Consider the following 15,948-nt stretch of genomic DNA (forward strand, 5'->3'; position numbering starts at 1 on the left):
ATAGATTTGACAGTAAAAGCGAACAACAGAGCGAATGACAGGGAGAGGAAAGTGCCCATTTGGAGTACCCAATAACTACCTCAAAGTAAGCGTTTTATTTTGCTTTTTCTGTGAGCTTGAACGATGTCATAGCTGCCCTGCGAATAGGAAGACTTGCTAAGAGTGTGAAAGGACTTTGAAAAGTTTTCATTTTTCAAGTCGGTTTCTAAAATCTAAAAGAAATAAGCTGAACATCTCTTCCAAAAAAATAATATTAAAACTGAAAAACTTTGGGATTCCCTGGTAGCTCGCTGGTAAAGAATCTGCCAGCAATGCAGGAGACCCCAGTTTGATTCCAGGGTTGGAGAAAGACTAGGCTACCTACTAAAATATTCTTGGGCTTCCTTGATGTCTCAGATGGTAAAGAATCCGCCTGCAATATGGGAAACCTGGGTTCAATCCCTCGGTTGGGAAGATCCCCTTGAAAAGGACATGGCAACCCACTAAAGTAAAATCTAAAAGAAATAATTAAGTTGAACATCTCTTTCAAAAAAAAAAAAAAATTAAAAACTTTTTACTCAGCATAGGTTTTAGTTGTCTTAGTTTTGGAACGAGAACATTCCAAAGGAAGTCTAGGGAGAAGGGAGGAATCAGTTCTTGTCACCCTTCTCATCGACCTCCACCCGCTCTAATCCCAACTGTACCCCCTCCGTAGCCCCCCACCCCTCATCTCCCGTCATAGTACTGCAGTCGTCAGCCGGGAAAGGACAGGGAGCTGCAGCGGGTAGGTTATATGGAGGAAGTTTTGGGGAAGGCGGAGGAAGCTTGGAGGGGCGTGCTGAGGGTACTCGCTGAGGAAGAGGAGAGAAACGACAGTCTGGGAGCCAGGACAAGAGCGAGTTAGAAAGAGGCGAAGGAAACCTTTTCCCACCGCGCCCGCACTTACTGTTGGTAAACTCCTGAGGTAGAGGTGATGGGTTACCATAGCGACCGCGTCCAGAGGGCGGAGCGGCGCTTCCGATCGGTGCCTCCGCCATTGCGGCTCGGCTGGAAACTTGACCGCGTTAGGTCAGCGACTTCCGGCGGAAGCAGAAGCCGGTTCCGAGGTTTGGCAGACAGCAAGCGAGGAGTGGGCTCTAGTGGCTCTACCGTTGGTAAGTTTGTGATCGAGCGGATCCAGGAGAGGGTACGAGTCTGTGGCTGGGCGACACAGGGCACTGTGAGTGCAGTAGATTTCCGAGTCCCAGTTTTGAGGAAGCCCGGGATGTCTCGTTGAGTTCGCGGCTATGGGAAGAAGTTGCCTGGTTCTGGGGCTCCTAGCGGGTTCTCTTCGGTTCGGGAGTGTTGTCACGTCTTCCCTTGAAGAGTTTCAGGAGCTCTTTGCGAGATCTGAGCGCCTGTCCAATAACTGAGGGACTGTTGCTCTCCACCTGCCAGTGCTGACTGGCTATTTGGCGTGTTGTTCTTTGAAGATAACCCGAAAGACAAGAAGTGAACTGGAGACATTAAGAGGGAATGCTCCCAAATTGATTTTAATTCCTCGTTTTGCTTTTAAAGAATATTTATTCATTTTATAAACACTTATTAATCCAGGCAAGAATATTGGAGTGGGTTGCCATTTCCTTCTCCACTAGTATGTTTAATGAGTACCTACTCTGTGTCGCTTTTACCAAGAGATTAGCAGAAACACCTTTCTTAGAGGGCCATCCACCTCTCGGGTTCATTATCGAATTCTTTTTCTTTCTTACGCTGTTGTATAGTCATTAATTTAAGATATAAGCGTATATCATGAAACATCTAACAGATTTGTCCACACTTGTCTATATACTTAAACGTGAAATTCTTGGGGCGTTTCAAATGAAAATATTTGCTTCTTCAGGCTTGCATTATTATCATGACTTAATATTACAGAACTTAGGGAAGCTGTACCTAGTTATTTCCCAGATATACGCAAACTGTAATGAATTGTCGTCAATATTTATATTCAGCTGATCTGAAAAGGACCTCTTCTTGTTCAAGGGATGATGGCGTTTGAGCAGATACCAAAAAAGGATTGGTACAGCATTCTGGGAGCAGACCCATCTGCAAGTGTATCAGACCTAAAACAAAAGTATCAAAAACTCATTTTAATGGTAAGTCTTTTGTTTTCAATTCTTATTGCAGGGGGAAAATCAGGTTTTTTTATGTGACCAGAAATACAGGTTTCTGTACAATGAATATATGATATCAAAGCAGGAATCAAAAGTATTAATTTGGTTAATTGAAAGTTTCTGTAATAGTGTAAAAGAAAAAAGTTGATTTGAGGTGGAATTGCATAGTGATTTGGACCATATCTGAGTTTAATGCTGATTCGTTTAAAATTCTAATTCTACCACTAACTAATCTTGGGAACTCGGGCAAGTTATTTTCCCCTGTATTTTCCTTGTGTTGGCTAAAGTCACGTCCCATTCTTTGTGAGCACGGACTATAGCTCTCCAGGCTCTTTTGTCCATGGAATTTTCCAGGCAAGGAATACTGGAGTGGGTTGCCATTTCCTTCTCCAGGGGATCTTCCCCACCCAGGGATCAAACCTGCATCTTCTGCATTGGCAGACAGATTCTTTACCACTGAGCAGCTTCAGGGAGTATTAAATGAAATAATCCATGTGAATTTCCTTGAAGTGTGCGACATTAGCATCCAGTAAACACTAGCTACATGTGGCTATTATGCACCTGAAACTTGGCTAGTCAAAAATGAGGTGTGCTGTAAGTATAAAACAGACATTGGGCTCTGAAGGCTTAGTACAGAAAAAGAATATAAAATAATCTATTACTTTTATGTTTATTAAATATTGAAGTGATAATGTTTTGGATATATTGGCTGTTTTGCATATTTTATACATATACAGTAAACATTCTATCAAAATTACCAGGCTTCCCTGGTGGCTCAGATGGTAAAGAATCGTCCTGCAAGGCAGGAGATGTAGATTTGATACCTGGGTTGGGAAGATCCCCTGGAGAAGGGAATGGCAGTCCACTCCAGTATTCTTGCTTGGAGAATTCCATGGACAGAGGAGCCTGGCAAGCTACAGTTCATGGGGTCACATATACCCTAAATGTATTATCAAAATTAACTTCATCCATCTGCTTTGTAAACATTGTGTATATGGCTTGCATTTATAGTTTACATTATATCTTTATTGAATAATACTGATTTAGGCTAGTTAAAGACTTGTTTTTCACTGATTTCATTCCTTTGTGAAATGGGTTGTGGTATTTATAAAGAGATAGTATCTTTCTAAACTACCATATTAATTTTTTCAGATTATATTGTGAGATTTGTTAAGGAAATCAGTAACTATAATAATCTCCAGTCAACTCAGTTTACAAAAAGAGTAGAGGATCATTACTTTTATAATATGAGTTGTTTCTCAAGTTTTTATTAGATAGATCAGTGAGATTTTGCCATAACAGTGTGAGACAGTAGATATTTCACTGTCAAGAATATATTATTATCCCTGCTCTAGGTAATAAGTTGAGCTAAATGATGTTAAGGTTTCTTTTGTCTCAGGATTTTTTTAAAATTTATTTTAATTATTACTATTATTTTTTGTCTCAGGATAAGATTTCTGTCAGTAAAATCAAGTAGACTTTTTGGAAAAAATTTTTAGTACTGTATCATTCTTGTGCCTCAGTTAACGGAGATATGAGGCTGGAGAAGTACACTGGCTTTAGATCATGCATGGCCCTGTAAGCTATTTGGCATTTAATTTGACAAGAAGTTATTTACACTTAGTACAGTAATATCTGTCAAATGTCAAACAAAGTGAATGAACTATTCTGCATCCTCTCTAGTAGTATATTCCAGAGTTCCAGTTGCTGTACATCTTCCCCAACATTTGATGCTGTTAGTCTAAATTAATCTCTTAGGAGTTTTTCAGTTTTGCCACCATTGACATTTTGGGCAGGATAATTGTTCTGTGGGGTTATCCTGTGCATTGTAAGATGGTTCACAGCATTCTAGATGCCAATAACAACTAAAAATGTCTCCTGGTTGTAAAACTTGCAAACCTCCCTATCTCATTGAGAACCACTCCACTGCACATTCTCCTGTGTTCATAGTGATATCTCACCGTGGTTTTGTATTTCTCTCATGGCTGATGGTGTTAAGCTCATTTTTAATGTGATTTTAGCCATTTGTAGAATTTTTTTTGTGTGAAGTCTCTTTTGAAAAAGAGACTTGATCTTATATATATATAAGTGTATGTATTTTCTCCTAGTCTGTGGCTTGCCAGCTCATTTTCCTAATGGTATTTTTCGAGGAGAAGTTTTTATTTTGGTGAACTGTAATTTATCAGATTTTTGTTTTATGATTAGTGCTTTCCGTGTCTTCTCTAGGAAGATCATGAAAATAATCTCCTATGTTTTCTTCTAGAAGATATGTAGTTTGCTTTTACTTTCGCCTGCATGCGTGCTCAGTCATGTCCGACTCTGCGACCCCATGAACTAGAGCCCACCAGGCTCCTCTGGCCATGGAATTTTCCAGGCAGGAATACTGGAGTGGGTTGCCATTTCCTATTCTATGGGATCTTTCCGACCCAGAGATGTCTCTTGTATCTCCTACATTGGCAGGTGGATTCTTTCCTACTGTGCTGCCTGGGAATTGTGTATCCTGTGATATACGAAGTCATGTTTTTGGTTTTCCCTCAGTAAGGATATCCAGTGTTCATCATTTGTTGAAAAGATTTTCCTCTCTCCATTGGACTGTCTTGGCAAGATGGATCTATTTTTGGACTATATTCTGTTTAATATATTTGTTTATCCTTTTGCTAATACTTTTGTCTGGATTACTATAGGTTCACAGTCAGTTTTAAAGTCACATAAAGTTAAATAATCTTATTCTACTTTTAAATGTTATTTTGGTTAATTTAGATTGCTTGCGTGTACTGTCTGAGCCACCACAGAAGCCTCAGTGTTTAAATTTAGTATGGTTATTCCAGCTCCAAAAATAATTGGGAAATAACTCCATTTTCTCTCTTTTCTGAAAAACTTTGTGTAAGATTGCTATTGTTAATTATTTAAATGTTTAATATAATTTACTAGGGAATTAAACTGGGCCTGATTTTTCTTTGTGGGAAGTTTTGCAGGTATGTGTTTATTTTTTGAGGCTATAGGGCTGTTGAGAGTTTCTTTTTATTTTCTGTTTTGTCAACATAGGTGAATTATACTTTTTCAAGAATTTGTCTATTTCGTTTAAGAAGTCTAACATCCTTCAGGACTTCCCTGTTGGCTCAGACGGTCAAGAGTCTGCCTGCAATGCGGGAGACGCAGGTTTGATCCCTGGGTTGGGAAGATCTCTTGGAGAAGGAAATGGCAACCCACTCCAAAATGTTCATACTGTTGCCTTATTAGTCCTTTATTGCTATAAATTATGTAGTTATGTTTTCCCTTTGATTCTTTATATTGGTAATTTGTGTTTTCTATTTATTTTTTCCTAATGAGGCTCGCTAGAGTTTTTTCTATTTCTTTAATCTTGTTTGCCAAGAACAAACTTTTACTTTGTTGACATTTTTATATTGTTTGTTCATTTCTCTTCACTTGATTTCTGTTTTTAATTTTATAATATCCTTTCTTCTACTTATTTGCTTTTATTTTCCTGGTTTATTAATGTAGAACCATTCATTATTCAATGTACACCTGTCTTCTTACATTCTTAACATAGTCACTTAAAGCTATAAATTTCGCTCTAAGCTAGGAAAACTGCTTTAACTGCATTCTAAAAATTTCAATATGTTTATACTCAAATTATATAAAAGTTTCTCCTGTAATAGTTTTCTTTGACCAATGGGCTACTAGGAAGTACATTGTTTAATTTCTAAACATTGGAAAATATTCAGAACTTTCTATTATTGACTTCTAATTTAATTCTGTTGTGATTAGATTTCATTCCTTTATATTAATTAAAACATTTTTATGGCCTAGCATATAATCTACCTTAGTTAATATTCCCATGCCCTTGAAAAAGATGTATTTGGCTTTTATTAAATATAGTGTTCTATAAATGTCTGATAGATCAAGTTGATAGTATTCAAATACTTTATATCCTTATTGAAATTTTTTTGGACGATTTTTATCAGTTTCTGAGAGAAGGACATAACGTCTTCAACTGTGATTGTGGATTTGTGTTTTCCTCTATAGTTTTGTTAATTTTGTTTTATTTATTTGGGATCATTTTTATTGAGTGCATATATATGTGTGTGTGTGCATAAAGATTATGCCTTTATGAATTTGAACCTTTGATCATTGTCAATTTCCCCTCTGTATTTCTGACAGTATTCTTCCTGAAGTGTACTTTGATATTTCTGTAGCCAACACCTGTCTTATCCTTCAGTTCAGTTCAGTTCAGTCACTCAGTCAGTGTCCGACTCTTTGCAACACCATGGACTGCGGCTCACCAGACCTCCCTGTCCATCACCAGCTCCCGGAGCTCACCCAAACGCATGTCCATTGAGTCAGTGATGCTGTCCAACCACCTCATCCACGACAGAAGATGCTGTCGTCCTCTTCTCCTCCCACCTTCAATCTTTCCCAGCATCAGGGTCTTTTCCAATGAGTCAGTTCTTTGAATCAGGTGGCCAAAGTATTGGAGTTTCAGCTTCAACATCAGTCCTTCCAATGAATAGTCAGGATTGACTACCTTTAGGATGGACTGGTTGGATTTCCTTGCAGTCCAAGGGACTCTCAAGAGTCTTCTCCAACACCACAGTTCAAAAGCATCAATTCTTCTGTGCTCAACTTTCTTTATAGTCCAATTCTCACATCTGTACATGACTACTGGAAAAGCCATAGCCTTGACTAGATGGACCTTTGTTGGCAAAGTAATGTCTCTGCTTTTTAATATGCTGTCTAGGTTGGTCGTCACTTTTCTTCCAAGGAACAAGCGTCTTTTAATTACATGGCTGCAGTCACCGTCTGCAGTGATTTTGGAGCTCCAAAGGGTAAAGTCTCTCACTATTTCCATTGTTCCCCATCTATTTGCCATGAAGTGATGAGACCGGATGCCATGATCTGTTTCCTGAATGTTGAGTTTTAAGCCAACTTTTTCACTCTCCTCTTTCATTTTAACAAGAGGCTCTTCAGTTCTTCGTTTTCTGCCATAATGGTTGTGTCATCTACATATCTGAGGTTATTGATATTTCTTCCAGGAATCTTAACTTCCAGCTTGTGCTTCATATAGCCCAGCATTTCTCATAATATGCTCTGCATATAAGTTAAATAAGCAGGATGACAATATGCAGCCTTGATATACTTCTTTCCCAACTTGGAACCAGTCTGTTGTTCTACGTCCAGTTCTAACTGTTGCTTCTTGACCTACATACAGATTTCTCAGGAGGCAGGTCAGGTTGTCTGGTAGTCCCATCTCTTTAAGAATTTTCCACAGTTTATTGTGATCCACACAGTCAAAGGCTTTGGCATAGTCAATAAAGCAGAAGTAGATGTTTTTTCTAGAACTCTCTTGCTTTTTTAATGATCCAACAGATGTTGGCAATATGATCTCTGGTTCCTCTTGCCTTTCCTAAATCCAGGTTGAACATCTCGAAGTTCATGATTCACATAGTGTTGAAGGCTGGCTTGGAGAATTTTGAGCATGTTTTTGCTAGTGTATGAGATGAATGCAATCCTGTGGTACTTTGAACATTCTTTGGCATTCTCCTTCTTTGGGATTGGAATGAAAACTGACCTTTTCCAGTCCTGTGGCCACTGCTGAGTTTTCCAAATTTGCTGACATACTGAGTGCAGCACTTTTACAGCATCATCTTTTAGGATTTGAAATAGCTCAGGTGGAATTCCATCACCTCCACTAGCTTTGTTTGTAGTGATCCTTCCTAAGGCCCACTTGACTTTGCATTCCAGGATGTCTGGCTCTAGGTGAGTGATCACTACTGCTGTTGCTGCTAAGTCGTTTCTGTTGTGTCCAACTCTGTGTGATCCCATAGACGGCAGCCCACCAGGCTCCCCTGTCCCTGGGATTCTCCAGGCAAGAATACTGGAGTGGGTTGCCATTGCCTTCTCCAATGCATGAAAGTGAAAAGTGAAAATGAAGTTTCTCAGTTGTGTCCGACTCTTAGTGACCCCATGGATTGCAGCTTACCAGTCTCTTCCGTCCATGGTATTCTCCAGGCAATAATACTAGAGTGGGGTGCCATTGCCTTTTCCAGGTGAGTGATCACACCATCATGATTATCTGGGTCATGAAGATCTTTTTTGTATAGTTCTTCTGTGTGTTCTTGCCACCTTTTCTTAATATCTTCTGCTTCTGTTAGGTCCATACCATTTCTGTCCTTAATTATGCCCATCTTTGCATGAAATGTTCCCTTGGTGTCTCTAATTTTCTTGAAGAGATCTCTAGTCTTTCCCATTTCATTCTTTTTTCTCTATCTTTGCATTGATCACTGAAGAAGGCTTTCTTATCTCTCCTTGCTATTCTTTGGAACTCTTCTTTCAAATGGATATATCTATCCTTTTCTCCTTTGCCTTTCGCATCTTTTCTTTTCTCTGCTATTTGTAATGCCTCCTCAGACAACTGTTTTGCCTTTTTGCATTCCTTTTTCTTGGGGATGGTCTTGAACACTGCCTCCTGTACAATGTCATGAACCTCTGTCCATAGTTCTTCAGGCATTGTGTCTATCAGATCTAATCCCTTGAATCTATTTGTTACTTCCACTGTATAATCATAAGGGATTTGATTTAGGTCATACCTGAATGGTCTAGTGATTTTCCCTACTTTCTTCAATTTAAGTCTGAATTTGGCAATAAAGAGTTCATGATCTGAGTCACAGTCAGCCCCTGGTCTTATTTTTGCTGACCGTATAGAGCTTCTCCATCTTCAACTGCAAAGAATATAATCAGTCTCGTTTCAGTATTGACCATCTGGTGATGTCCATGTGTAGAGTCATTTCTTGTGTTGTTGGAAGAGAGTGTTTGCTATGACCAGTGTGTTCTCTTGGCAAAACTCTGTTAACCTTTGACCTGTTTCATTCTGTAGTCCAAGGCCAAATTTGCCTGTTACTCCAGGTAACTCTTGACTTTCTACTTCTGCATTCCAGTCCCCTATAATAAAAAGGACATCTTTTTTGGGTGTTAGTTCTAGAAGGTCTTATAGGTCTTCATAGAACCGTTCAACTTCAGCTTCTTCAGTGTTACTGGTTGGGGCATAGACTTGGATTACTGTAATATTGAATGGTTTGCCTTAGAAATAAACAGAGATCATTCTGTTGTTTTTGAGATTGCATCCAAGTACTGCATTTAGAACTCCTTTGTTGACTATGATGGCTACTCCATTTCTTCTGATGGATTCTTGTCCACAGTAGTAGATACAATGGTCATCTGAGTTAAATTCACCCATTCCAGTCCATTTTAGTTCACTGATTTCTAGAATGTCGACATTCACTCTTGCCATCTCCTGTTACCACTTCCAGTTTACCTTGATTCATGGACCTGACATTCCAGGTTCCTATACAATATTGCTCTTTACAGCATTGGACCTTGGTTCTATCACCAGTCACATCCACAACTGGGTATTGTTTTTGCTTTGGCTCCATCCCTTCATTCTTTCTGGAGTTATTTCTCCACTGATCTCCAGTAGCATATTGGGCACCTACCGAGTAATGGCTTCCGGGACTGTCCTCTGCGCTTTCCCTTTGGTTGCTTTCAAAATTTTTTCTTTATCTTGTGATTTTAGTGGTTTCTCTGGCATTTGCCTAAAACGTGATTACTTTGCATTTATCCTATGTAGGGTTAACTGAGCTTCTTGGGTTTTTGATTGCTATCTTTCTTTAGTTTGTTTTGGAATGTTTTCAGCAATTATGTCTTCACTTTTTTTTTTTTTTTTCCTGCTTCATTCTTTCTTCTCTATTTGGGATTCTGATTACATATAAGATTGTACTGCAGGTATTGGTTGCTCTATTCTTTTTTCCAGTAGTTTTTTTTTTCCAATTTTTATTTCAGTTTGCATAATTTCTGTGAACCTGTCTTCAAGTTCACTGGTTTTATTTTCCCTTCTGCTTTGTCCATCTCCTAATAAATTCATTACAAAAATTATTTCTCTTTATTATATAATTTTTATATCTAGCATTTATCCTGGCTCTTTTTATATAGCTTTCATCTTTCTTTCATCTTTTCCTTTCTAGTGTTGTGTACCACTTCCAGTAGTTCCTCTAAATACAGTCTTTTTAAAGTCCCTGTCTGATAATTCTAACATCTGGGTCTAACATCTGTCTCTGAGTCTGGTTCTGAAATTGCACAACTCAGATGGGAGTTGAACCCATGGACTGGGCCTTGAATCCACTGTCTTTTAATTGAAATTGCACACCAGGTCTCAGGACTTAATGAAGCTCAGGTTCTTTATGTTTCAGTACAGAAGGAATTCAGCGATAGGCAAAGTGATAGGTAAGAGGTAGATTTATTGAGAGAGATACACACTCCATAGACAGAGTGTGGTCCATCTCAGCTGGCAAGAGGCCCTGGGAGATACACATTCCATAAGACAGAATGCGGTCCATCTCAAAAGATGAGAGCAACCCGGAAATGTGGTATGGTGAGTTTTATGGGCTGAGTAATTTCATAGGCTAGTAAGTGGGAGGATTATTCCAGCTATTTTCAGTAAGGGCTGGTATTCAGGAATTGGGCCACCACCTACTTTTTTGGCTTTTTATGCTTGGCCTTGGAACTGTCATGGCACAGTTGGGTATGTCATATAGCTTGTTAATATATTATAATAAATGTGTAATGAGGCTCAGGGTCTATTGGAAGTCAAATCTTTTCCATCTGGGGCCTAATCGGTTCTAACCATTTTTTGTGGTATCCTCAAGAGCTATGTCCTTCTTTCAAAGGTTATGCCCTGCTCCCTTCCCTTCTATTTCAGTTCTGTATGCTTTCTTCATGATGGAGCAAATTCTCTTGCTTCTTTGCATGTCTTATAATTTTTTTTGAATGCCAAAATTGTTTGTAAATGAAAAGCAGAGATTGAATTAAGGAATCTATTCTCAGGGATGGGCATGTGCCTTCTTTGTAAGGCGACATGTATAGCAGTCTGAGTCACTCTAGTCTGTAATTGAGCTGAGTTTTTTTGCTTGCTGTTGCTTTCGTGTTTTATTTCACCTTGGGCGTCAGGTGGTTTGAGCAGGATCAGAACTGCCCCTGTAGCAGAACTTGGGATCTGAATCCCACTAGGATTTGTCTCAGCTCCCCTGCCCTGTCCTTGAACTTCATATTAGGAATGTCTGTCTCTGTCTTCCTGTTCCTTTCCTGAGTTGGGGATGACTGCTGCCTGGTGCTCACTGTGAAATCTAGCTTCCGTCCAGGGATTCTCCACTGCTTCAGTCCTGCCTTCTGACTTGAGTAAGCCGCTTGTGCTTGTGCCTTGTGGGTGACTCTTGGCAAAGGCCTGTCGGGTGGAGTTAGTGAATGGGTGCAGACTCTGTTGTGTCTGGGGTACCAAGGATTGTTGTGCCAGTCTGTGTCTGGTCCTTAAAATTAAAGTTCATTTTCTTCTTATCTGTGTCAGTATTGATTTCCTGCTTCTGCTGCCAAAAGTCAAAACAGTGATGGCTTTTTTTCCTCTCTTCTAGGGTCTTTTCATTTGGATTTTGGTTCGTTGGGTTTCTTTGAGTTTCTTTGAGTCATCAGCTCTCTATTTTTGTTTAATTTAATTAATTAATTGATTGACTGTGCTAGGTCTTTGTTGCCACTTGGGCTTTTCTCTAGTTGCAGCAAGTGGGGGCCACTCTCTGGTTGCGGTGCACGTGCTTCTCATTGCAGTATCTTCTCTTGTTGCTGAGCAGGGGCTCTAGGGCGCGGGCTTCAGTACTTAGGCCACATGGAAGGGCTTTGTTGCTCTGCGTCTTGTGAGCCCTCCCAGACCAGGGATCAAACCTGTGTCTCCTGCACTGGCAGGCGGATTCTTTACCACTCAACTTCCTGTTTAAAGCAATGGTTGAATTTCTAGAATCTGGCTTATTCTCCTGCGTTATTCCTTTCTGCATTATAATATGCCATTATTTCTCCCATCTTTGAAAATACCCTTTTTCCGAACGCATATCTGCCATCTCTTGCCCCAACTCTTTTGTTCTTTGCAGCAAAAACTGTTTCAAAAATTTGCCTCTGCTTCCTTTCTCCAATTTCTCCCTTCCTGTTATCTCTTAAACCTGCTACAGCGCGGCCTTGTTCCTGCCACGGCTCTCTCCCTAGTCCACTGTGTCCTTCCCTGCCTCACCCAGTGAACTCTTACTCATTGGCTCAGACGGTAAAAACTCTGCCTGCAATGCAGGAGACCTGGGTTTGATTCCTGGGTCGGGAAGATCCCTTGGACAAGAGAGTGTCCACCCACTCCAGTATTTCTGCCTGGAGAATTCCATGGACAGAGGAACCTGGCGGGCTATAATCCATGGGTTGCAAAGTCAGACATGACTGTGTGACTAATACTTTCTCCCCCCTCCCCCTTTTTTTTTTCCATGTACTGTTTTATACTAATTTATACTTCATACTTTAAATCTTATCTGGTGTTATCCTCTCAGCAGTCCCATAAGGTAGGTAATACTATCTTTATATTTGCAGCTGAGCAAACCAATTCTTAGTTATAATCAAGTGATTTGCCTGAAACACACGATTAGTAAGGTGTAAAATCTAGGCTTGATCACATATCCTCTGCCCCTCAAGACTCTCCCATTATATCAGACTTCTCATAATTGCCATCCAAAAGGGTTTACAGTTGTTCAGAGGCATAATTTTCAGTTTTCTGAATTTCAGTGGAAGGCCTATTCATGTACCGTTAATGAAGTAGTACAGAGGTCAGACATAATTACTATTCTCTGTTTTAATTTTGAAGGGATCTAGATTATATATGGTGTATGGAGATAAAACTTATTTTTCTTATTCTGTTTGTCTAAGTTTAGAATTTCTAATAGAGTTGAGAAGGAGAAAATTATAAGGGAAAATCATACTACTTACCATGCTTATCAGTTTTTTTTCAAAAACACTTTTAAAGTTCATAGTCTTGCTTTCTAATTTGAATTACCATGTATTTTCTTAAGTCTGTTTTTCAGCAATGTCACCAAACAGTTGGAGAATAAAATTACATTTGACAAATACTATTCTGTATCTAATTTTGTAAAAAGGCGCATTTATTACATGCACTTTTCCAAGTTCAGAAGACTTTGAATTTAACACCTCCTACATAATTAGTTGTTGGGATAAAATATTGCTAAATCGCAGGCTGCTAAGTTTACAATACATGTTGATTTAGTAAATACTGTTTCCTTATTTTAGTTTTTGTAAACGTAGTACTTACTCAAGGTCCTGATTCTGAAAAATTCTTATTAACCAATTGTGATCTTTTAGAATGCATAAAAGATACATATAAAGCACAGAATTAGCTTGAAAGACATTTATTTCATATACCATTAAGTCTATTGCCTAATAAATTACTGTATAAAAATAAAGGTAATTGAATCAGCATTTCCCAGCAGCTTTTTTTTTTTTTGGTGGTGGGGACGGAGCTGTGCTAGGTCTTCACTGTGGTACACAGACTTAGTTGCCTGGTGTCATGTGGGACCTTAGTTCCCTGACCAGGGATTGAACCCACGTCCCCTGCATTGGAAGGCAGATTTTAACCATTAAACCACCAGGGAAGTCCTCCAGCAGTGTTTTATTAATAGGGACTTTGTGTGTGCTCAGTAGCTCAGTTGTGTCCAATTCATTGTGACCCCATGCACTGTATGGAATTTTCCAGGGAAGAATACTGGAGTGGGTTACCATTTCCTTCTGCAGGGGATCTTACCAACCCAGGGCTCGAACTCACTTCTCTTGCGTCTCCTGCATTGACAGGTGGATTCTTAACCATTGGCTACCTGGGAAGCTGGTAGGAACTTAATAAAAGTAAACTGCTCTTCTTTTTCCCTTATGAATCAAATTTTAAACTATTTTTCTAGTTTTTTTTTAAGGTAAGTTGAATGATAATTCATTGCTTTGTGATGGTCTAGGGTCAAGAATGATTAGTTATGTTATCCCGTGTGTTTTACAGTTATGCATGTGAAAATTGCTGTTTACTGAGGAAAAAGCTTCCCCCCAAAACCTTTGTCACAGTGAAAATTGGGGGCCTTTTCCTGTTGATGCTGATAATATTACAGGATGCCTTTCAACTGCAAAGGAATTATTATGTTGGAAAATTATATGCTGCTGTTGCAATATGTTCCATAATCTTAAAGAAAATGCATGTAATTTGAGGCAAAAGTGTGCAGGTTGCTGTTGATCTTAAGGTTAGAAGGGTATAAAATGCCTTTGACAGTTACATGGGCATTCAGAGATTCTCTTGATTTTAAGTGATTATATATGTAGATTACCATTAAGCTTCTTATGTAATACACTTTAACATATTGAAAAAGAAAGTAGAAAAGGGTTCCTGAGCTATAGGGGAGAAAATTACCAATCAGAAAAGAGGGGAGATAAGAACAATTCTTTAAATAGGTCTTTCGACTATACTACAAAGTGATCATAATTATTGAAAAGGTATTTAGGCAATATGAGAAATTTTCTGAAAACATCTGGCAGTGTTGTGAGTAAAAATCAAAAGAGTATAACTTGTAGTGAACATTAATGATTTATGTTGATGTGGTTAACTGTTTAGCTGTCCTCTGGGTGTCATACAGGGTGCAGGGTATTTAACAGTAATTACTTCGGTATGAACTGTTCTCTTCCATGATAAGACAATGACATTTTAGGTGAACATTAAGTAATAACATTAACTAATACACATTACTGTGTATCAGACACTGTTCTAATCACTTTATGTCCATTTATTTAACTCTGTAGAGCAAGAAATCATTATTATCCCTGGAAAATGAGGCTCAAAAATTAAGTAACACTCTGGTTGGTGACAGGAAATTGACACAGTCTATATATACTTTGAAAACTAGGTAAATAAGAAAGCTAAGAGTTACCTTTTCAAAGTTTTCCTTATCTTTCTATTGCATATATACAGCAATAATAGATTGTATCTTTAGAGAAAAGGCAGCATTTATGTTACACATGCAGAAGAGAGAAGGGTTAACTATGTGGACTCTGCAGATGAGGTAATTTCCTGGGTTTGAATTCTGACTCTACCACATATTAGTTCTGTGACTCTGAGCCAGCTCTATAATTTAGGAACTTGTTTCCTTATCTGCAAAATAGGTACGAATCATTATTTATTCATAAATATTAAATACCCATGTGGATGTGAGAGTTGGACCATAAAGAAGGCTGAGCACCGAAAAATTGATGCTTTCAAATTGTGGTGCTGGAGAAGACCCTTGAGTCTCCCTAGGACTACAAGGAGATCAAACCAGTCAATCAGAAAAGAAATCAACCTTGAATATCCATTGGAAGGATTGATACTGAAGCTGAAGCTCCAATGTTTTAGCCACTAGATGCAAAAAGCTGACTCATTGAAAAAGCCCCTGATGTTGGGAAAGATTGAAGACAGAAGAATAACGGGGCTGCAAAGGATTAAGTGGTTAGATAGCATCACTGACTCAATGGGCATGAATATGAGCAAACACCAGGAGATTGTAGAGAACAGAGGAGCCTGGCATTCTGCAGTTCATGGAGTCGCAAAGAGTTGGACCGGACTTAATGACTAAACAACAACAACTATATGCCAACTCTGTTCTAGGCATTTAGTAACTAAATATCGATTTCATAGGGTAGTTATAAAGATTTAAATCAGTAATAAACCTAAAGCATCTAAAATAATGCTTGTTGTTGTTCAGTTCCTCAGTCACGTCTGACTCTGCGACCCTATGGATTGCAGCATGCTACGCCCTCCTGTCCTTCACCATCTCCCAGAGCATGCTCAGACTCATGTCCACTGAGTCAGTGATGCCATCCAGCCATCTCATCCTCTGTCATCCCCTTCTCCTCCTGCTTTTAGTCTTTCCCAGCATAAGGGTCTTTT

At 39.0% G+C, this 15,948-nt stretch overlaps 2 protein-coding genes across 9 annotated transcripts in view; one reads left to right on the forward strand and one right to left on the reverse strand.

Moving 5' to 3' along the window:
* Window positions 1-1,030, reverse strand: part of DCDC1 (doublecortin domain containing 1) — a 477,553-nt gene extending 476,523 nt beyond the window's left edge. For 6 of the 7 annotated variants that reach the window (XM_070767614.1, XM_070767612.1, XM_070767611.1 and 3 more), the window contains exon 1: window positions 926-1,030. The gene's annotated coding sequence lies outside the window, so the exon portion shown is untranslated. The remainder of the gene's footprint in view (window positions 1-925) is intronic. The other variant, XM_070767613.1, reaches the window with a different exon arrangement.
* DNAJC24 (DnaJ heat shock protein family (Hsp40) member C24) overlaps window positions 1,024-15,948 on the forward strand; it is a 76,297-nt gene continuing 61,372 nt past the window's right edge. For both annotated transcript variants that reach the window (XM_070767636.1, XM_070767637.1), the window contains exons 1-2: window positions 1,024-1,133; window positions 1,999-2,111. In XM_070767636.1, the coding sequence (XP_070623737.1) occupies window positions 2,001-2,111 (111 nt within the window). In that variant the 5' untranslated portion in view covers window positions 1,024-1,133; window positions 1,999-2,000. The remainder of the gene's footprint in view (window positions 1,134-1,998; window positions 2,112-15,948) is intronic.

The sequence above is a fragment of the Bos indicus genome, chromosome 15, assembly GCF_029378745.1.
Source record: "Bos indicus isolate NIAB-ARS_2022 breed Sahiwal x Tharparkar chromosome 15, NIAB-ARS_B.indTharparkar_mat_pri_1.0, whole genome shotgun sequence".
Lineage (NCBI taxonomy): Eukaryota > Metazoa > Chordata > Mammalia > Artiodactyla > Bovidae > Bos > Bos indicus.